Source organism: Spea bombifrons, chromosome 4 (assembly GCF_027358695.1).
Source record: "Spea bombifrons isolate aSpeBom1 chromosome 4, aSpeBom1.2.pri, whole genome shotgun sequence".
Classification (NCBI taxonomy): domain Eukaryota; kingdom Metazoa; phylum Chordata; class Amphibia; order Anura; family Pelobatidae; genus Spea; species Spea bombifrons.
The window spans coordinates 60,656,448-60,680,530 of record NC_071090.1 but is presented as its reverse complement, the minus strand read 5'-3'; the positions used below and the strand labels follow the sequence as shown (position 1 = coordinate 60,680,530).

Sequence of the window (24,083 nt, the reverse complement as noted above, 5' to 3'; positions counted from 1 at the left end):
GGAATCTGCGTAACTCCTCATCACCGCTTGGGGGCGCCTTTCCTTGTACTGCAGCGTGGATCCTCAGCCTAACCCGCCGGTAGTGATATAATGGTTGGGCCAGAATTAGGCTTAGCTCCTTCAGTACCCTTGGGTGTATACCATCTGGTCCAGGGGCCTTGTCTACCTCCTGAGGAAGCCATACCGTGGCGAAACGCGTCGAGGATTACTACACTACATTTTCGGACATTCTTCATGGACATAGTTCCTTAAGATTTTATTGATTTTTTATGGACTTTTTAAAATCTGACTTGATTTTATATATTTATTGTTTTCTCTTTTTAATCTACATTGAGGGCTGTGTCCCATAATAAATTTTTTATTTATCGATCTATACAATCATGGAACACATATACTTACCTTTATAATCCATACACATTTTGATTTATCTCACACTCAGATATGTGAATAAGAATTAATTTCACTTTTTTGATCCACACAAGCACATGCACTTTATTAAAAATAAGACATATAGCACATGAATCCAAGGAAATAAGAAAGAAACATCCAGGCACTACTTCCAAAAGGAAAGATCTATCCAGGACACTTGGGATCCAGCACAACTCTGGAGAACTCACCAGATACGCTTGAGACATCCATCTGAATGTAAGCGCAACCGAAAACCGCGCATATATAAGTGTAGAAAGGTATCATCCTATGGTAGATGTTTTTCCTTTCTACTATATCCGTCGGTGTGTACTTCCTGAGTTATACAACAAGGAGATTGAGTTTTGGAGGCCTTAATTATTCATAAAGATTGTGAGTGCGATCATTGGATGTTTTTATTCTGATCCTTGGGTGATTGAACTTGCTAGACTATTATTTTGCATATATCATCTTTTTGTTTTTTGAGATCGGTTGATATAAGCGCCCCTAGACGGAAGTCTTTTCCAAATCGGCCTTGTCCACCTTAACAGTATTTAATTGCTTGAGCACTTTTTCTTGTGTCAGCCAATCCCATGTTTGCTGCAACGGTTCCTTAAAATTAGCCAGCAGGGGCTTCATCATTGGTTCTTCCTTGGAAGAAAAAGCATTTAAGATGGCAGCTTTCTCTCTGTCCTCACTAACAAAATTTCCAGTTTCAGATAATAAAGGACCAACATTCTCTACCTTTAACTTTTTTCCATTTACAAAAAAAGTCTTTGCCAAATGCAATATTTTTGTGGTAGCAGAGTATTTCTTTTAGAAAACATTCCTCTGGCAACCAGTCGTTAAAGGGAGCTGAAAACTCTTTTTTTTGTGTATAAGATTACACTTTGGCAGGACATAATTGAGGACTTTTAACACTATGTTATTGTGGACTATGGAACTGTGCCAGTATCGGCTGATTTGGCATGACTTTTGGTGTAGACTTCCTGTAAATTATATAAGGTAGTAGCGAGCAGTGATGACCTTTGTTGCTCGGCTGATGTATAACTTTATGTCTGTAAGATAAACCACTAATAAACGCCAAGAAAAGAATTTATTGGCAAGTATTTTAGTCTGTGGTGGATAATTGCGGGGTCACTTTGTGGATTCTAAACTTAGGGGAATAAATTTCATTGATAAGCTCATGGATCATAAAGCTTTTATAATTATTATTAATTACTGTGTTACCAGCATACACACATATATATATGCAAATACGCTTGAACAACTGTACACATGCTAACACACACACACTTACTCATAGTCACTAATACATATGTACACTGTAACACACACTCCGTCTCACATCACTTACACATACAAACACACACACATATATTCATCCATGCTCACACAGACTTATACATACACATTAGAGCTGTGCATTTGAATTTGTATGAACTCGTTTTTTAACAAAAAGTGCCTGTTTTGTGTGTTTGTACAAATCTCAGATCATGAGGGGGTTCCCTGAGGAAACTGCCAAAACCTAATTGTAAAATTTTGTTAGGATTTGTTCATTTGTCGCCACGTATCACCGCTGCCATTACAAGACATTTTGGCCCTCCTAGATGAGGTAAAGTGGGAAGGGACTGTGTGTAGGAGGGTACATATCAGTGACTTCTAGGTAGAACTAGTCTAAAAAATGTGAGGTGGTCTCAGTGATGGCGATGGCTGTGGCTTTTCCTTACTTTTTTTTAGTAGCACAGCAGTTACAGACTGATGAGAGTTGGAGTGTGAGACAGTGACAGTTTAGCAGAGGCTGAGATTAATGCTTATCGCTCATCTACCATACTGCAAGTTAATTAATAAAGTAATAATAGTTTATTTTAGTGCAGAAAATGCAATGGTGTACGGTGGATTGGAGAAGCTGTAGTCTATGTAGGGACTGCAACAGACATTTTTTCCCAATTTATTTTAGGGCAAAACCTCTAGATTTTGGTCAGCACTGAAGAATATGTAGGGCAAAATTAGGCATTTGACTGCTTGCACGCATTGTGTTTTAGTGTTTTTTTTAAACCCTGTTCTGTTCCTATGTATATTTTAGTTAATTAAGACAGTTGGTCATTTAAGCTACTAGCCAAACCTTTAACTTTTGGCTAACACAAAATGTTTTGTATTATCTTTCTATCATCATATATTATTCTTCATCTTCATTAAGAAATATTGGTAACAAAACTAGACATTCTGCTGGGCTTGCACAGAGTCTTTCAGTTGTTAAAACTTTAAAGCATGTTCCTGGGTGATTTAAGACAGGTGCCCATTTAAGCTACCTGCTTTTTCTGGAATTCCCTTCTCCTTTTGTCAGATTTTCTCCCTCGTATACTAATTTCAAAAGCTTTCTGAAAACCTCTCGTTTGGGAAGCGTAAACCTTTCCTCATAACACTCTCAGCCAGTATCGAGCCTAAGCCATCTGAACGACCAACAATCTCAGCAGCTCGTCCTGACACAGCCAACTTATACTCTTCCAAGCTGTCCTCTACTATTGTTACACCTCCCCTGAACCACCAACTAGATTGTAAGCTCTCAAGAGCAGGGCCCTCTTCTCCTTTTGTACCAGTTTGTTATTGTGTGTGTAACTTTAAATTATTGCACTGATTCTAACAGCACTACAGAATAAAATATTGGAGAGATTCAGTCCTGCTACAAGGGGCTGCATGTGCTATCGCCTACCTGTGCCTGCCCAGGCTCAGTCCTCTACTACTGCTGCTGTTTCTCTACATCTGCCAGTGTCTATCTGCCTGCCTGCCCACCCAGTATCCTACTGCTGCTCCTCTCTCAGATTCCTTACTCTGGAGAATCTAATATTATTTTTCTAATATTTGGGGAGAGTGTGAGTATTTTGCCTGGCCTGTCCCGCCCATGTTGGAAGGGCCTTTACTGAACAATTTTGACCTGACATGAGGAAACAGGAACAGGTGGACGCACAGGTCTTCCTTAGAGAGACAGGCCCCCAAGAGAGACTGTCTATAGGATATATGCAATAAAACAATAATTACGTCTCTGTGCAGTTTACTGTTCTGAAGTACTGTATATTCAAGTTATTTATGTTTTCAAGAGAAGAATCTGTATGTATTGTCGTCTGTTTTTGTTATGTTTCAAACACTCCCAAACATTTTGTAATGTATCTCGAGTAAACAGATATTTTTTATGATATTGTACAATAAAATGCATATAAATGAGTGAATACAAATATAGTAAATGCAACACTGCATGAAACTGAAGGTGTACAAGACTACTTGTAATCATAATCATGACACACTCCTGACTATTTTCATTTATTTCGTTATCAGAAGTAAAAAAAATACATTTTTCAGTATTGAATCCATTTTGTTTTCATACAGATACATAATAATTTCAAATGCACAGATTACATAAAATAATCTATAATAAAATATAAGGAAATATGTCATAGAATCACTGAGTTCTATTTTACATGGTTAATGTTATGCATATGTACATGCCAACAATGTATACTGGTTGGTATACATACATTCTATACAATTTAAAAATATAAACATTGATTATTCTGTATGTGACATTGTTATAACAGTTCAAAGTATATATCTACAATACAAGTAACCTGAACCTGTTTTTTCCTTTAATTGACATTTTTTAAAGTATTTTAGGCGGTTTGTACTTGCTACTTAGAAATTAATGTTTGTGAATGGGAATCTTTTATTAAAAAGTGAGTATATTTGTTTTGAAGAGTAGGTCTGATAATGGATACATAACAGTATCTAGGCATAAAACACAAAGAACCAAAGTTATTGCACCTTATGCAGGGCTCCAAAAAGGTTTGCCACCCAGGACAAAACAAAACTGGTTTCAAAACACTGAATTTAGATACAGGTATACTAGAAGCGGAAATTTAAAAGTGCATAGTTAAAAAACAACAATGAAAAACAGCAGAACAACTTTAAAAATAAGTTATATGTTGAAAATTCTCCTGATCAACAGGGTTTTAAAAAAGTAATTTTATATCTTTTGTCAACAAATACAAAAGTACTTTTTTCCGTGTCTGGTGCTCGCTGTACATTTTCTCATATTGTATTGTAAAAATATATCTATTATTTTACAGGCCTATTAAATGTGACAATGCACGCAATACAGCTGTAGGGTAATTTCCCTTTAAAATTGACATTCCACAGCTGAAGTACTTTTACTAAGTTCTTCCACTCGTATGTTTATTGAACACTGTACGACAGTGACAAACAAACCACGTATAAAATTCATTCTTTTTCTCAAAATAAATTACTAAATACAAGCTTATTTTGGGTTCAAGAACAACTACCTCTATGATGGTATTATAAGCAGCACAGAGTAAGACTGCAGTATTGTTGATGTGTCTGTCACAATAGTATGTAAGAAGGTTGGGAAGCCACCCAACCATAAGCAAAATGACATGACTTTTATTGTTCTAAGCTTTGAATTTTAGCTGCCAAATTGTTAAGAGATTGAACGAAAATTTGATGCAAGTACTTTATCAAATCCACTACTCGTTTAGCAGCTTAAGGTTTTATCTGTTGTATACTTTTGGTGAACTTGGCTTTGAAGCTGAATCTTAGTCCAGCTGCTAACTTAGGTGGAATAATTCCTATTTTTTTAGTGAGAATTCACTTTGAAAAATACCTTAATGAGTGATCTTAATGCCCACGTAGAGCTTGTGTTAGTTATTATAGCTGTAGTCTTTATAACTAGTTCTGTAATATGAAAATTAGAATTTTGTGTGATTTAGCTGTTGCCGAGTGCTTTTTTCTGGCTGGGTGTGCTTTTACAAATAAACTTAATACGAGAGGTTTTACATGGGATTATCAAAAGTGTAATGGATTGTTTACACAGATGCCAATCCGTTCATTTGACATCACATTGGCTTGTCAAATTTTTCACAAAAAAAGATTTAAGGGAAACCTACTCGCTTCATGGTAAAAGTCACTGATACATTATATGTTCTGGTTTTCCTTCAGATTTTCTCAGTTCTCTGGTTACATGGTCACTTAGAAGGAATCTTCATCCTACTGAATCATAACTGTGATGAAACTGTTAGCTAAAAAGCAAGAAAATGTATGTTATTTAAAACATCTGTAGTAGTGTGTAATATATAATGTCATTTTTTTGTCTGTAATGTAATCTGTAATGTAATCTGGAACATAATTTTTTTTATTATTGCATTTATTATCCACTTGAAATGCCTCACATGAGTGAAACCTGAATTGTATGATTACCTGAAGCAAAGGTAATGAAGAGTTAACGATACTGAAAGTGTTTTATCACTAAGAAAACTGTTATCATATGGAACCTATTGAAAACATAGCGAATAAAACAAATAAGATTTCGGCCAGGTCATACTTACAGAGTATTCTTTGTGTCCAGTACTCCCATTCTTATTTTCATCTGCATAGAATCCCGTTTCTTTCTCCTGTGTAGGCGTACAGTAGTATTATTATTGAAATCAGGAAACACACATGGACCATATTCAATAAGAATGGCTAATTACCTTGATTTCTTTCAATTTTGACAAGCTATTTAGCTCCTTCTTTACCAGCACATGTAACACGGCATCATGCACAGAGAGGAAAATCATTGATGTTGTAATTGTGTCATCGAAAAAGCCACATCGTTCAAGTTTATCCAGAAGATTGTCTACAAATGACAAAAAGGGAAACACAACCTTAAATTATTATTTAGTAATTATTAGAAAGTTGAGGGATAAATATAAATTTTCCTTCCTTTGAGTACAGGTAAACATGTATACATTAATATTTCCCTTGATGTAAGTAACACTTTAAATATCCATGTGACTACTGATTAATTTTAAGTACCTTTAAAAGAGTAAGGTACATGTACCGCACATGAATTTTTGATATTTGGGTTTGGATGTGGTCATGTAAACAGTTGGCTATTTGCAACATTGCATACACTGCATTCTGGACGGACCAGTGCACTTTGGGTAAATATCATTTAAATACTGACCTGAAATGGTTTGTCATTTTTAAATTTTTTCCATTTCCATTTTAAGTATGTTGAATAAAAATACTTTGAAAACATTTTTGACACATAGATAACTTGTACTAACATATTTGACTCAAAAGTAGACGCCATCTTAGTAATGATTTGATTACATCATTTTACTTTTCACTTTACATTATGATACATTTCACTGTTTTGCCTAGTTAATACCAAACTTAAGTGCAGAAATCAAAAGAATACAAAAATATATTACCATCCATGCCTGCTATGTAAACATCGACTTCAATCTTTATGAATTCTTTCAAAACCTGTGGGAAAAAAAAGATTGGCATGAAGCATGAATTTTAGCTATATATATCTTGAAATAAGAAAAAAATATATTTTTAAACATGTTAACATCATAAGGCCATCATTCTAATACTATAATACAAAACTAATTTGTTAGATATTTACAAAAATGTGAGGGGTGTACTCACTTTTGTGAGATACTGTAAGAAGTAATGGCCCATCTAATCTGCCTATTTCAGTTTCAAATATAATAGATAATATATGTAATGCATGAAACTAATATGCTATTGTACAATTATATAATGCATATTTTGTCATACAGGAATTCTTAAAAAAGAAAATATAAAACAATAGACCATTACAGTAGCAAATATTTTCTTTTTAAAAAAAAACTCTCTCCCGTCCACCCAATCACCACTTATTTTCATAGTAGGTCATTAAAGTACAAAAAATACAATCATTATTGAGGAAATGTACAAAATAATACAATGCATGTTAGTAATGTCTGTGAGTAATTAACTTCTAAAAAATACTGAAACTTTTTTTTTATGGCTAAAATACATTCTTAAAAGCCTTTAGATGTCTAGCTGTAAATGATTTGTGAGACATTAACTTGGAAAAAAAAGACTGTATTGTCCTAACCACTACTTGTCAAGGGATTTTACATGTTAATGCCTTATTTAAGGGTTACATACCCCTTTTAGGCCCTTCATTCCAGACATATCGAGGAATGACACTGCCCCAAAATCAATAATCAAACTGTGGATGTCAACTTTGGGAACCATAATTTTATTGGGAAGATCAGCATTCCAATCTATGTCAAAAGGTATGTCAGCTTTATTCAGAGGCTGGTCCAGCTCCTCTATTCTGTTGTTGTCTAATTCTTCATCATCGGAGTCTTTATAGTCGTACGAAGTACAGATCAATCCTTTCTGCAAAATGAAATGTCATAGAATAATTAAGTTACGATTTCGGAATTGGAGAATGTAACAAGAAAAAAAAACATTCATACTTACAGGTGTAATTTGAAGTTCTCCTTTACTTATCAACTTCTTGATTTTTCTTAAAGCCTTGTTCCTCTTACGTAACACCCTAAGTGGGTTGAACCCTGCCTATAAGAAACATTTTTTATTAATTTTTTATTTTTTTTTGAAGATGGGTAGGCATAAACACAAATTAGCACCCTATAGTTAAACTTACTGCAGCTTTGAGTTTATCCTTGAAAAAGTCAATATTGGCAAAAAAGATGGGTGATGGACATCTGAATATTTTCACTCCCTCTGGCTCATATATCTAGAGCAGAAAACATAACTGTAAAGACATATCTATATATATATATATATACTAGTCCAATTAAATAAACTTTCAAAAATCTCGAAACTTACCTCTTTATAGTCTTTTCTGTTCTTGTAAACATTGCTTCCACCAACATTAGCAACCTGAGAGCACTTGGGGCTGTAAAACACAAAGTATAGCATATTTGTCTGGATTTCCAATAGCAGTAGCTTCAGTGTTTAGTCTACTTAAGCCTGGACATGGTTGTGAGCAGAAGAACCAAATGCTTGAGAGGTAAGGATGTTTTTGTGTGTACATATGTGTGTCTGCATGTAAACACCTAATGGCTCCAGGAGGGTCTTAATCCTGCACTACATCCATGTGATGTGACTGAGTTGACCTTAGTAATACTTGGTCATTGCTTTTATGCAGCTGTCGTAGATATGCATAAAAGAGCAGATTGTGGGGTAATCTTCGGACAAATGTATCAACCTTCGTAAAACAGTACAAAAAAAGATGAACAATCTCTGTGATATTGCAGTGTACATGACTAGGGTAAGGATCAGAAGCGCAATATATTGAATTGACTTTATAAAGCATGACTTTACATAACCTGACAAGAGCATCGTAACACAAGATGAAATTAAGTAATTTCCTGTGTTTTCATTTTTTTTAACCTTCAACAAGTAATTACAGAAATATAGTCAGATTCACAATGCACAGTACTTACAATTGAGTACGAAACACCACAGTTAGCAGTTCAAATCCCACTCCTGCAGCCAATCCAAGATCAAGGCCAAGTAAAACAGCAGCCAAAAATGTAACCACCCACACTACCTGTGAAGGTCAAAAGGAACAAATTATGAGCAATCTAACTTAAGATTTAAAGCTAAAAATGAATACTAAAGCATCCATACTTGTCACTTGTAGCCAAAACACAGTTTTACCTTTTAGGGCTAAATTAATATACTGATGGGGGGCATTCACTAAACTAGAAATCTACAGGTGAACTAAGCATTTACCCATTTATCATAATGGCCTGACCGTGTGTGCTTCTGCTGGAAGGAAGGATGAGTTGAGCCTTAGGCTAGGTTTCCATTTGGGTTTTTTTTGCTAAAAACGCCCATAAAAACGCCAATAGCGCCACCTGGCGTTTTTTTTGTGAAAAACGGCTGCAGCCAGATGTTAGCTGTAATTCAATAGGAAATCGCAAAATGCCATTTCCACTTGGCGTTTTTCTGTTTGGCGTTTTTTCAGTCCTCTTTGGCGTTTTTCTGCTTTTTTGGGCTCTGTGGCAGTTTTTCAAAATCGCAGCATGTTGACACTCTGGCGTTTTTTGCAAGAAATCTTGGCGTTTTTTCTCCAATAGAAGTCTATGGGAGAGAAAAAACGCCATGAAAAAGCCATGTGGGTTTATTGCCTTGGCGTTTTTTATGGCGTTTTTTCCACAGTTACAATGCAGAGGATGGACCCAGTATCTGTGTGTCCTACGAGAAATAGGCTGAAAACAAACAGTTTCACACAAAACAAAGTCCTGGACTGGTTCATATTGAATTTTACACCATTTGGAACAAACATGCCATTACAAACAAACATACGCGACTGGATCCTGCGTGCCAAAAGCAACAGCAAACAATTTGCACCATCATTTGGGGCCAATCTTCCCAGAGGAGCAGACATTCGAAAAAAAGCATGCCTTACAAACCACAGAAAAGAGACAAAAGGGTCTACCAAGTAAATGACATCAGGAGAGGGCAGATACTTGCCATTTATCCTAATCCCTTTTAGCTGGGTGAAACTTCTAACTTGTAAAGGCTGGAAAAACTGCCTAAGGTCAAAAAAAGCAATTTCCACAGAAAGGCTAAAACGCCAGAAAAAACTGCAGAAAAAACGCCAAAACGCAGGTAAATGCAGTGGCAGTTTTCTTGGCAGTTTTCTTGGCAGTTTTCCTGGCGTTTTTCATCAAGAAAAAAACGCCGGACAAAAACCCAAGTGGAAACCTAGCCTAAACCTTGCATTGTTAAAGACATGTAATCCATGGAAAGACATGTAAGACATGGAAAGTAATAGGTTTAACTGCGCGTTCACAGGGCATTACACTTATCTTATTTTAAACACATTTTCGTGAACACACAGCGGAACTGTTGCTTTTAGAGCTTTTTGGCATAACTAGATTTATTTTATAAAACATGTGTGTTATTTGTTTCAATCAGTGAAATAGCATTGTTAATATTTAATCTAGTTTATTTCATGGAAGCTGAGACCTGTATCAAAAGTGTGAAAAAAAACAGAAAAGGCCTCCCAATGTGTCCAGGAGTTGGCATTGGATCCACAAAAATAACTATAACATGTAACATGTATTAAATCATTTAAAATGGGGGGACCAAAACCCTGATGAAGATGGTGAAATTTTTGTTCTTTCTACTTGCTAGTAAAGAGGCGCCACACTATAGCTAAGTATAGCTATAGCTGAAGTATACCTCACTACAATGTTCGATAGCAATAACTGAATACCAATGGGTCTAGAACTAGAGTCTTTCTAGTAGCTATCTGCTTTTAGGTAGGCGGGGTGAGGGATGAGGATAGTAAGTGGCTAATCTCCATTCCCACTTTTATTGCCCTCGTCTCTACCTAATTTTTAACTTGGTGGTTCCATCCTTCTATTTTTTGTTTTATTATTTTATCATTTTAAATTTCAATAAAAGTTAAATTTTAATTTTATTTGTTATAAAAGTAACAACTAACACACCTAATTGGTTTCCTGTTCTCATCGATTTCTTATTTACTAAACTTCACTTCAACTTAGAAAGCTGCCTGAACCAATTAACAGCTGAGCAATGACATGTTAAGATGGCTGCTTCTGTGGTACACGTGATTCCAATGTCTGTTTCTAACATGCACATTGCTTAAATTAATCTACAACCACCATTGCCTGGGTTCATTGCATACACTGAATTATAAAATTAAGGATTTGGGACATAATTGTTTTCAGAAATAATCTTTCGTTAAAACATACAGTCTGTTTAAAATATAAACCCAGGGATGGGGTATAAAATGCCCCTTTAATCAAAGTTCACAATTACTGTAATAATCCATATCATATTTATATATGATTATATTGGTGAGCTACTGCCATTGTAGGACTTCTGACAGTAAATGTTGTAATGAGCGCATGTGCTTGTATTAATTTTACTGAATTTACTATCTAAATTATCTGGAAAGGGTAATTGAGAGATTAAGAAACTGTGTAAACTCCCTTTTTATTGCTATAATTATGATGGTACTTTGGTCTTTTGTGAACTCGCTCTGCAAAACAACAGGGCATTATTACGTTAACCAGGAGGTTTTTTTTTTTTGGCAAACAGCTAAAGAGTTCCAAGTTAAGTACATCATTTTACATTTGAATGAAACGTACAATGTTGTTCATGGTCATTGGACATTGCACCGTTTATGATGCCGCAGCTTTTTGAAAACACCAGTAAAGAAAATTAGTTTAACCGAAGGTCACATAAGTACAGGCTTAACATCCCACAGCACACTGTATAAAACAAGCACATCAATATAATATATTTGTCTCAACCCAGTAGGGCAAAACGATTGTTCTTTTAATATGTTTTAGAAACAGTATGTGTGTGGAGAAACATATAACATTCTCTGCCCTTATACAAATGCAGCAGTGTTCTTGTAGTACAAAGAATAGATGCTTTTTGCTAATGTGTCCAAAGGCTTGAGATATAATGTCAGAAGTGGAACAAGGTGAACCAGAGCAATGTTGTAAGGGCACCAAGCTGAAAAGCTTTCTCCTCTTCTTTTTCTGGGTTCTTGTAGGCATCTGTGAGGACCGGTGGCTCTTTCTTCAGAATTGAATGGAATTTGTAATCTAGTTGTAAGAGCAGTGCTTAAAGAGCTTATATGTTTATGTTTAAACAATGACATCTTGTCACTGGAGATCTTATAAGTCAGCTCTCCCATACCAGAATGACATAATGCACTCTTTGGTGAGGTGTCTACTGTCTAGTGCATTTCTCAAATTACTATAATAAACTCTTGTAACCACATACAACCATAGTCTAAAGTATAAAAATGTATAGCTTTACTTACGCAATCATATTTATCTTTCCGGAATAAGTTTGGAATTTCATTAAACTGCATTAGCATTCCTTTCAAATTGATAACGACTAACGCTGCCAGAACAGACTAAATGAAGAAGAAAAGAAAGTTATATTGTATGTTTATTAAACAGTATATTTTTGCTTGCTTATATTATGCTCTACTTTCTCTGCCGCTTGGTAGGAAATTGTGTGTCCTGAGCCTTGAATGTGACTCAGTTTATGGTTATGCAAGGGCTTTACACATACCTGGGAACTCTCTGGGAATGACCTGAGTGAATACTTTCTCTGGAAAGGGGAGTGGCATTTTCCCGCTGCCTGCCTGCTTCCGGCTTAATTCAAGCCCGAGTCCCTCTGAGGTTAGCCCAGTCCATATGCGTGACTAACTCAACCCCTTATGTGTCTAATCAACTCCCAGAGTAGAATAGACTGCACTTTAAAGTTCCCATGTATTGATATACCTGCACAATGTTATTTTGTAGGAATGTTTTGGAATACACTCTGGCTTTTTACCATTTGAGTCAGTTTTTATAGCGTGCAAAGATGACATTTTTGGAACACGTTTTTTGTTACAACATTTATGGTTGTACTGTAAGGTCAAATTATACTCTGTACATGCACCAATCAACCATAACATTCTGACCACTGACAGGCGAAGTGAATAATACAGAAAATCTTGTTATCATTGCACCTGTTAGTGGGTGGGATATATACCTGGGAACTTCTTTACTACGGCTACCCGGAGCCTTCCCTTGCAGGATGCTGCCAGGACTGCCCACTGATGTCAGCAGGGCGGTCCTGTGCCATCAGTGGGCGGTCCGTCTGGCATCGGGAAACACCCCCATTTAAAGGCAAAAAAGGCGACCCAGAGGATTCGGGTCTTGACCCAGAGAACCAGAGAAGCGGTGCTTCACCCAGAGATCTCCGGGTCAAACCCAGAGAGTTCCCAGGTATGTTGGGATATATTAAGCAGCAAGTGAACATTTCGTCCTCAAAGTCGATGTGTTAGAAGCATGAAAAATGCAAGTGTAAGGATCTGAACAACTTTGTTAAGGGCCAAATTGTGATGGCTAGATGGCTGGTCAGAGCATCTCCAAAACTGCAGCTCTTGTTTGGTGTTCCTGGTCTGCAGTGGTCAGTACCTATAAAAAATGGTCCAAGGAAGGAAGGAAAAGCAATGCAAAGGTTACAGGGCCTCCATGCACGTGGAGGGCAAAGGCTGGCCCCTGTGGTCAAATCCAACAGGTGAGCAACTATAGCTGAAATTGCTGCAAAAGTTAATGCTGGTTCTGATAGAAAGGTGTCAGAACACTCAGTACATCACAGGACATTGAGTATGGGGCTGCGTAGCCGCAGATCAGTCACCGTGACCCCTCTTTACTGCCAAAAGTGCCTAGAGTGGGCACGCAAGCATAAGCACTAGATGACTGAGCAATGGAAGAGGGTGGCCCTGGTGTGATGAATCATGTGTTCTTTTACATAACGTGGATGGCCAGGTGTGCATGCATCCATGGAGGCCCCACCTTCCAATTTACAGGACTTAATGGATCTGCTGCTAACACCTTGGTGCCAGAAACCATAGCACACATTAAGAGTTCTAGTGGAATCCATGCCCTTGACGGGTCAGGGCTGTTTTGGCGTCCAAAGGGGGCCTACACAATATTAGGCAGTTGGTCATAAAGTTATGGTTGATCGGTGTTAATAGGGATCCCTCACTGTAAAGCTGAAATAAATTAGTACCTTTTGTAGAGGTTCAAGTAGAAATCCTATAGCCAAAGTGACAATCATAACAATTATAGCTGATAAGAGACCAGCAACCTGTAAAAATAAAACATATTTTACAAAATGTTTAATAAATTTCAGTTTTAACTAAATACTAATATAGTTTATTAATATCACCAGCATTCCCAGACATGCCGTAACCCTTTTGTATTTTGCCTGGCTCTCATTTAATTAAACTTACTGTCTTGTAAGTTCCACCATGTTTCTGTGATACTAATTAGATCATATTTTTCTTGCCAATACTTCTAACTTCCCAGTTTTGTTTGGTAGAAGACAGCTAAGATTGCTACTAGTTCTTGGTTTTAAACTTAAATATCCTTTAAAGAGCCATGGAAGTTTCAAGAAAACAAACCTTGCATATTTTAGGTATAACACCTAACCTTTATGCCACCAAATGGCATTTCGGTTGCTGGACTCTCTGCCTCTCCATAGACATATTCTCCAGTCACATGTGTCTCTCATTCTCCCAGTCAAGGGCCTATATAACCTGTGCATGCTCCCAACCTCTTTGCTAGAGAATTGCAGTTCCTAGCCTGGTTTGTTGATTCTGTGGATGTGGAATTTGATTGCATTGCGTATTCTCTGATTTTTGGTTTTCGATTCAGGCTTTTACATTGTCTCTGACCCTGATTGATCTTATGCCTCCTCATTTGGATACTTACCTTGGCTTTCAGGTACTATATATATATATATATATATATATATATATATATATATATATATATATGAGCCTGATGTAGTCTGATGTTTCATTTACAGCAGAAGTCTAATGCCACAGAAGACAGCAGTCCTGACCTCAGCCAGTGCCTCCTCACTAAGCACCTCAACTGGCAATCAGCTCTTTACAGTTTTTACTTATCTGCTTTCATTTAGAAGGATATTGACTTTTTAGCAGCGTCTCCACTGATATGTAAGTCGTATGGATAAACTGCTCTTTATATAAAGGTTAATGGTATTGTTTTCTTACTCTTTCTTTACCTTCATCACTTTAAAGGAATGTTTATTGACATATAGGCAGGTCATTTATAACATAATAGACTGCACGCTAGCTAGATCAAAGCCTTATCTTCATTCTTTAACCGTTTGTCTAATTTTAGTTCATAGTATTATTAATTTGTATATTGTTAATTTTGTATTCTGCCATAATTGCAATAGAACTATGAAACCTTTTGGGGCTTTGTAAATAAATTCATTTATAATGTAATTACCTGAGTTTTTCCTCCTGTGCTCTCCTGGACAGCTGACCTTGACAATGATGTACTTGCAGCAAAGCCTTTAAAGCAACCTCCAAATATGTTGCTTAGTCCAAAAGCCACTAGTTCCTGCAAGACATTATTCAGAATGAATCAGAGAGTGTCCCGTGTAACATCTTTGTATTACATGCATTGTGACATTGTGCCTCAGAACGGCAAGGTCAGTCCTGAAATTGAAGGACAGACCTGTCCATTGTCACAGAGGGTTCACAGGGGTTCACAGAGATGTTGCAAGCATCAATGGGGGATCCAAAGCCTAACCTCGGGAGGGGCACTCACATTAACACACACCCAAACACTGACACCAACAGAACTAGACACCTATACACACAGACACTTAACACTAACATACACACCCAGACATGTTCACAAACATACTCAGGTACTTCAACTAATGCAACCAGTCACACACTAACATACAAACATCACCAAATACATATGTTCACACACTAAAATACCCACTCACAAACATAACAGGACACACACATACTAACATATCCAGACAAAAAACAGATGCTCACACACTAGGGCAATCTTTACATGATTTTGTGTCAATATCTGAAGAAAAAGGTTTGCATATAAAGTGGCTCATCTATAAATATTTATCTGAGTTTATGAGCCAAATAATTCAAATTAAATATCACATACAAAATGATGTAATGACATCCACAAAAAATATCTCTAAATATTGTTAGAATCCATTTAAACATACCATTCTACAAGAGCAGTATTCAGCATTAGGCCTATCATGCCCTTGATCATTCTATTGATCTGTCAACTTTTTTCAAATTTTAGAGTTTTGAAGGTGGCTCATAGGAATCATTGATCATATAATCGGACTCTTTGTTATCGGCCTCTACAAAAACTGACCTATAGCTCTTGTACAGAGCCTATTAACTTACCTGATTGCCGTCAATAACATAGTCATGTTTTATAGAATAAACTTTTGCTACAGAAAACCCGATAGCAAATCCTACGATTCCAATGGAGAATCCATCAGCTATACATTCCTGAAATACTGATAATCTTGGTGCTGCTGGAGGCTGAAATCTGTACAAACAAGAGTGAACTGTGTCACACAGACAAGTATGGGTGGCTAGTGATTGATAGAACCAGCAACAGAGACATGTTATCAGAGCTATAAACATACTGTAAAATACTGATTCAAATATTAGCTGGAACTATATATAAACTATATCTAAAACTGTCTCTGATACTTAGAACTTGTTTATACGTGTTGGAATAAATAATAATAGTCTCAAGTGTTGATTGTCACAGAATAAAAAATTAAAATTACACAAGAATATATGTATTTATTAAATTGGGTATATCCAGGGTGGAATATAAAAAGCTAGATGTCTAAAAGGCACAGCGGCAGCATTCTATATATAAAACAGGTACCGCATCAGCCATTTTTTTTTCAGGGCACATATATCATACATGTTGTTGAGCAGCACATAGAAAATGCTCTTCCGCAGTATGGATGTATAAACTCAGAGAAGGGAATTAGTTACTCAGCTATACAGCCCACATACAGAAGGGCAACACTATACATTTTTTTTTTATTATTTATATATCCTCTTTTCATGCTGCTGAAACCACTTACCCCTAATTATGGCTACAATAGAGCCACTACTCCCTCTTTTCACCACGGGTGGGGGGGGGCTTGGCCTCAAAAGCCCACCATTCCGTTCTGGAACTTTGTATAAAAGTACCATTAGGCTAGATGACAAGCTCACGGGCAGGGTTCTTATCTCCTGATGTGTCTGTATGTACTAATGTTAATAATAATTTAACTGCCCCATTTAAACTGTACAGCGCTGCGTAATTTGTTGGTGCTTAATAAATAAATAATAATAATATATGTGGTGATCAGCAGCATGCAAAATATATTATTATATATATATATATATATATTAGTCATTTTGTATTCTGGCAATGTAATGGAATAAACAACAATTTGATTATAGATGACAGAGGCTACAGTTAACTATTACATATGACTATTAAAGCTTTGTGTCTGTTTGTGGTTCTGTATATGTATGTGTCTTACAATTGGTATAACCAAATAAAGAGATGGATTGTAAATTACAAAATATATTCTTACCCTTTTTCTAGTGTCCCAACAATGTCAACACCATATTTATTTTGGAAGTTAAAAGCATATGAAACTCCAGTTGCTATGACAGTCTAGGGAATAAGGAGAGATAAATTATTTTTTTTGAGTAATAGTTCTAAATTGTAAATATACAAATATCTGTCATTTAGCCCACCGAGTGACAAATCCAAAGTGCAAGAAAAGTAAACTGTACTGTTAGTTACAGACATATAGGACATACAGTATATGTGGCTGGGCTAGCTTCTGGCAACCGAAGAGTTCCCAGGTATGGGTGGAAGGCTTAATTAATATGAAACATGTTAATCATACTTATAATTATGCATCAATTAAAATGTTTATATTACACTGTATTGTTCTTCTTGCCTTATTTTGACAGTTATTTTGTGGATTTTGTTTGCTTGAGTAAAAAACCCAATGCAATAGGGTACAATCTACTTCATGCAACAAAAAGGCAGTATTAAGAATATTTGCTTATACTGTTTTTACAGATGTTGCTACATGTTGTAATGGCAAATTGAGGCTGTTGTATTATTAAAAGTATTTATAATTTGATTGAATTGGATGATTACTTACCATTATAACTTCAATAGGGATTGGTACAGGTATCTTTGCTTTAAAACGGTCATTGATTTCTTTTACAGCAAACACTACAACCATAATGATTATCGACGTAACAAGATCAGCAATGTTTGTTTCCGTAATGTTTGTAAAAATATCTCTTAAAGTCTGTAAAACAAAATCAATATTTATAAACTTGAAAATCAATAAGTTAACTGATGTTCTGGTTACAAAAGTCAAAAAGTTAACTGATTTTCTGGTTAAGTGCTTAGGTTCAAAGAAAAAGTCAAAGATTAAAAAATAAATAAAAAGGCAATCATGAAATGTTACAACAGTAACGTCGACATTAAAGTGAAACTTTCAATGGTTTTCAGAAATGTATGGGAGATTTAATATCAATGACACTGTTATATTATATGTTTAATTGATACTATTTTTGTCCCGGTCTTACCAATTATTATGTATGTTACATAATACTTACATAATAATTTCTATATAATTTTAACCATGGGAAATATCAGTCACACTTGGCAGGCCTTAAAGAAAAGATGCAATCATCCAATCATAGAGGAGCTGCGACTGTGAAAGGACAGCTTCCTGCTAAGCATGACAGAAAATTCCATGGTAAAGCTCATGGCTGTAACAGAAGCCAGAGTGTCTACTTGTATGCATTCTTCTATCGTGAAGCAGACGAGAAGTAGCTATAAAATGTGCCCAGGCTTATATAATAAATGATTTATTTTTTTATTATACTATATTGCATGCTTGAATTTCATAACTACATTATGTCAGCGATGACAGAATCACTGACACAAAATGTAATTATTCCTAGGTGCAGGGAAAAAAGTATATTATTTAGAGGACAGTGCGAATATATCTCAAGATTGTAAGCTTGCGAGCAGGGCCCTCTCCGCCTAATGTATCGGTTTGTCTTAGTCTGTCAACTCTAGTCTTTTCATACCCCTTGAATATATATGTATTGTATGAAGCGCTGCATAAATTGTTGTCGCTATATAAAAAAAGATAATAATAATAATCAATAAATATACTTACATAAAACAAGGACAAGGGTCCACTATATGCATCAATTGATAGCCCGAGGATAAATTTCAGCTGAGATATTAAAACATGAATGGCAGCTGCTGTTGTAAAACCACTAATCAAAGAGTCTGATAAATAGATCACTATAAATCCAACTTGTAGCAGCCCCAGGGCCAACTAGGAGACAATAAGAAACAAAGCTGTCCTTAGTTTTAATTGCCATTGTGTCCCGCAACAGCACATCACATTGATTGGCATGTCATAATTAAACATATTTTGCAATAAACTTAACTTTGAGAGCTTTGTGTCGGGTGAGAATGCACAAGAACATTAAGGTACAATAAGCAACAATGATCGCCAATATATATTTTTTTAGAAACTGACCTGGAAGATTCCGGCAAGCACAGTAACAGATGCCGCTATGGCAACTCGCTCATTATTTAATGCTGTTATTGCCTCTGTACTATTATTTGTAGGGTCGCCAGGAGCTAACCTGAGAACAGCAGTACCAACCATTAAACTTAACACAGGAAAGGGGCCTGAAAAAAAAGATATACATGAAAAACATGAGAATCCTACTTGACCCATGCAGAAGAATGATACAAAATAATCTTTACACAACTTGATATTTATGTAGATTCTCTTACACAGTGTGAGAACTCTAAAGATGAAAATATCCTACAATGCAAGTAAAGTTTCTTTATTCTTATGAACAATACGAATTGATACAATTTGTAGAGCCTGTTTTCATTATTTAACTCAGTCATAGTGTTTTTGGAAAGTTATCTGCAGTTCCATGATATGACACGGTTCATCAATATAAAATAGTTTGTGTCCCTTATTTTACTATAATGCTACATCAAGAGAAACTTTTGGGAAGGTGAACCTTATGTGTGATGTGTAGAAGGAGAAAACTTACCTACTGATATATGCCTAGATGTGCCAAAGAAAAAATAAATAATGACTGGGAAAAAAGCTGCATAAAGTCCATACCCAGGAGTAACATTTACTAGGAGCGCAAATGCCAGACCTACGAAAAGAAAAATTTAAACGTCACACTCACATCATACACAGGCTTTTGTAAACCTAATTAACATGCTCAACTGTAAAATAAATAACACAATGTATTTTTATTTAACTAGTGCTTTTTGTGTGTCTATATAAACCTAACATTAAAGGTACTGTTCCACCTACTTTGATAAATAAAATCCTTTTATAACAAATGTTGCATAAGAAACATAATTCCTTGTACTGTTTAACACCCGAACCCGTTCAAGAAATAGTTGTTTAATCATGTAAAATTTTCCTCATTATTTATTTTTCAGGGAATGCTTGACATATGTTTCAAAAGCACTCACTGCTTTTTTGATAAGTTTGCCACATAATGGTAGCCAGACATTTAACAAACTTCTTTTAACATTTTAAATTAAGGCCTTAAGGACTCATGCCTTCACAAAAACCTGGAGTGGATTGACTCTGAAGATTCTGATATATTTAACCTGCCTTTTTCAAGTGAAAATAAAAACAACATAACAAAATAATGGTTATGCTACAACTAGTTTTGTGTTATAAGCAATGATTTACCCTGCAAAACTGCTACAAGGCCGGTGCTGATCCCAGAAACAATATCACCGAATAGCCATTCTTTTATTTGATACATGGGAAGCCATGAAGCGATGGGAAAAAATGTCAGGGCAATTTTCTTTGCCTTCTCTGCTGAACAACTAAAATAAAACAAAGCAAATAACCTGTTTTTATGCAATAATATAAATTCGGCCTATATAATACCATATGTCTACCAGCACTGATAAACTAAGGCAAATAGGACAAAAACCAAGTTGGTCCTGCGAATGTCTTAGCTAATAACCAATGGAATTTGAATCATCATTACAAGACCTACTTGTGTCAATGTAGGCAGGAATGAAACCCCCCCTTTAGGTTAATGCTCAGCATAGTCAGGTAAGCTTCAGCAAATTTGTATTGCAGCACCCACAGCAATTTGCCATCTTAAATTGTCAGGTTTGGAGACATACCATATAACAACAAGGACGTAAAACACAAGAAAGATTCAAGATAAAAAAAAAGACCAATTACATGATATTACAAATAACTCATGGAAAAAAACAAGGAGTGTAAAAGGATAATCATAAATCCATAAAATCCAAATGTGCAGATTTGCAAATCCATAAAATATTGCTGTTTTGCTCTTCTCTGCGTATTGTGAAACTCTTTGCATTTGTAAGGCACAGATATATGCAGGGGGTGGCTTGCAATGGGGGCAATTACCCCATGGGTGCACCCAAATTCCTTAACGGAATCCATCCAAATCAGACATGGTCTACGAGGCGGAAGCTTAAAAGACAATCTACATGCAAGTCAAGTTGATTTGTATTGGTGGGGGCAGGAACTGGGGAAATGTACTTTACTTGCCCCCAGGTTAAAATGAGCCAGCCCTCCTAAGTCTAAGGCAAAAGCACAGGTAGTTGTTTTGATGGGGGAAGAACTGATATGGTCACATAGGATCATATAGGATTACTTTATTGTCAATTGATTATTAATTATTTTTTAATGCTTACACTCGTAACTATAAATTAAACATCATATCTATACACAAAAACAACTGATTATATAATAATTAGAAATATACCTTAGATACACAAATATTGGCAACAGAACATAATGAACTGTACAATTATACAAAGTACAATCATACATACAAAATGAATTATCCCAACAAATTCATGATGATAGGACACATATTAAATCTATTTGTGAAGGGGCCATTGACCTAATTAATTATTAATTAATTTCAGCTGCTCAACTGCTATTTCCATATGCAGTACTTCGAATCACAATAACTCAAGTAGGGGTATTATTTACCTGAAGTAAAGACGGAGATGATCAAAAAAGGTTTTATGATATCTGTGCAGCTTTGCGTGGTCGTCTTTGAAAGAATCTTCTGAATAGATACGTCTGGACACCACATATTGATTCCCAACAGCCTCGATTGGTCCCATTATTTATTGAGGATTTCTTTGTTCGTAACAATTAGAACCTGTATGTTTCAAATTAGAACATGATGTTGCTGATTAAATTGGTGTAACATAACAGGGATGTACCTCGATGTGTAGCGGACAAGGTTTAACTGAAATTCATACATTTTGGCATCATTTAGAGAAATGAAAATAATAAAAAGTAAATAAATAACAAGGGATCTTGGATCCCTGCATTCCGTTTGTATTAACAGTTTGAAACTACTTATTATTTAAATGATGTGAGCTTTTAAACATTTAAAAACCTTGAATACGTAAATGACCAGTGTTTTGCTTTTATATATTTTAATGATCTGGAATCCCTAGATCTGTGTCCCGGTTCTGCTTTTGTATAAGCCTCCATTCCTCTTTTTTCTATACATTAGCTCTAGACAACCAGACAGTAAAGTGTTTGTTTCTTTGATGCAGTCATAAAAGTTACATATTAATATGCTACTCAAGCATCTGATCATGCCATCATTAGTGTCAATGTACATTTCAGTAGCTATTTCCCTTAGTGTTTCCTTCATAAATCCAGAAACTTTCAGTGCCCTATTGACTCTAGATAAAAATGTCTCTAGCGAAAGCATTATGTGAAGGCGTTTAGTAAAAGCAATAATTAAACAAGTGATGTTTCAAAACAGCTGGGTCCATCCTGCGATTTATTTACATATGTATATTTATGCAACATATTTAAACGCAACAGAAAATGTTAGCACTGATTTGGACAAGAACCACAGGAAGCCCAATTTCAATTATAAAAAAAATGTATTAAGTCATGGCAGCAAAAACAAAAAAAGACGCAACATATAACAAGAACATATAAACATTATATCAAACATTTATCTCAGACCTCTGTGCATTTGTAATAAATATTAAATGTGCAATCTTGAAAAAATCTATGAATATATCACAATAACTTTCCAAAGTTAAAAAAGATTTAGTAATTTCTCTTAGTTAGACATAAAGTATATTTACATACAGTAAACTAAAGTGTATGTAATGAGTGAAACATTTGTTTTCCTTCAACATCTTACCCCGATGTCCAACAGTGACTTTCTGGAAAAGTTGTTTCTATAGCATGTCAAGCTCTTAAGTCTTTAAAGTGCAACTCAAGGTACCCATTTATCCACTAGCAATCTATCAGTAGAAAATGTTATCACCATTTCCACTTTAATAATTAACATAGATTAACTTTTACAAGACCTTAAAGATTGAGCATGTGGCCTTGACCATTGACACAACAATCATTAAAGAGGAGAATAGATGCTTCATTGCCTAAAGAAATCAAGCATGTTTGTTTCATGGATTGTTCCGTCAGTCTCGTACATGTGTGAATACATACTTTAGTTTACAAGGCATTCCACCATGTCTTAAACATTTTATAAATATAATATTTATGCAGCATATTTAAACACAACTATCTGGAACATTAAACTTTCTCATCTTTAGAAAAGGATGCTAGCAACTGAATAAATAACTGTATACTGAGGTTAATTATTTTTAGAATAGAACATTGAACAACAGATTAATATTGCATATCAGAATCAAGAATGTTGTTTGGTGTAGAGATTCATATTGAACTGCTGGTCCTCTTTCAGAAATACTATCATAAACAGAGCTAAACCAATAGAGGTTTATACTCCTTAATAAAACAAAACACAGATTAAATATACAAAGTTTGGTAAACTATCAACATTTTTTATGTACACATATCCGTAGATCCAGGGCACAAAGCATAACAAGAGGTTACTATTCCAACGAGCAACAAAATAAACATATTATTCTGCAATACAAATATCTGTATACTGTCTAATTCTTCAAAAGGAAGGTTGGTGAGAAACTATAAAAAGAGGTTGATAAGTAAAAAAGAAATAGAAATATAGAATATTGTTTTGCAGGAGGGCTGTCCCAGAGACAGGGTGGCAACCTGATCCAATGCAGCATGGGCAGATCTACTTGTGTAGATGGGAGTGCAGTGAGCCCACGTGGTGTTATGCAACCCCACACTAAAAATGCCTGGCAAAGTGTGGAGCAGTTCTGAAAGCAGGCTCCAGACAAGTTAAGTGTGTGTCAAAGAATGAGTGTATGTATATTAGTGTGTGTGTATGTGTGTGTATGTTAGTAATGACAGTATTACTTGCCCCCTGGATCACAAGGTGCCAGCTTCTGTTTATCTGTTTATGCTTTTGTGGAACGTTTATTAATATC

General features: G+C 35.5%; 1 protein-coding gene across 1 annotated transcript; it reads right to left on the bottom strand.

Annotated features, from left to right (window-relative positions):
* Nucleotides 1-5,292: 5,292 nt before the first annotated feature.
* LOC128490307 (chloride anion exchanger-like) lies at nt 5,293-22,948 on the bottom strand. The gene is made up of 21 exons (XM_053462139.1): nt 22,910-22,948; nt 21,721-21,895; nt 20,425-20,564; nt 19,760-19,870; nt 19,225-19,379; nt 18,853-19,017; nt 17,815-17,967; nt 17,230-17,312; nt 16,025-16,172; nt 15,078-15,191; nt 13,828-13,905; nt 12,080-12,175; nt 8,709-8,815; nt 8,089-8,158; nt 7,904-7,996; nt 7,720-7,815; nt 7,399-7,635; nt 6,669-6,723; nt 5,943-6,088; nt 5,799-5,864; nt 5,293-5,492 (listed from the first exon to the last, which is right to left on the bottom strand). The coding sequence occupies exons 2-21, from the start codon at nt 21,855-21,857 to the stop codon at nt 5,469-5,471; spliced, it is 2,274 nt and encodes a 757-aa protein (XP_053318114.1). The 5' UTR covers nt 21,858-21,895; nt 22,910-22,948; the 3' UTR covers nt 5,293-5,468.
* Nucleotides 22,949-24,083: the final 1,135 nt, after the last annotated feature.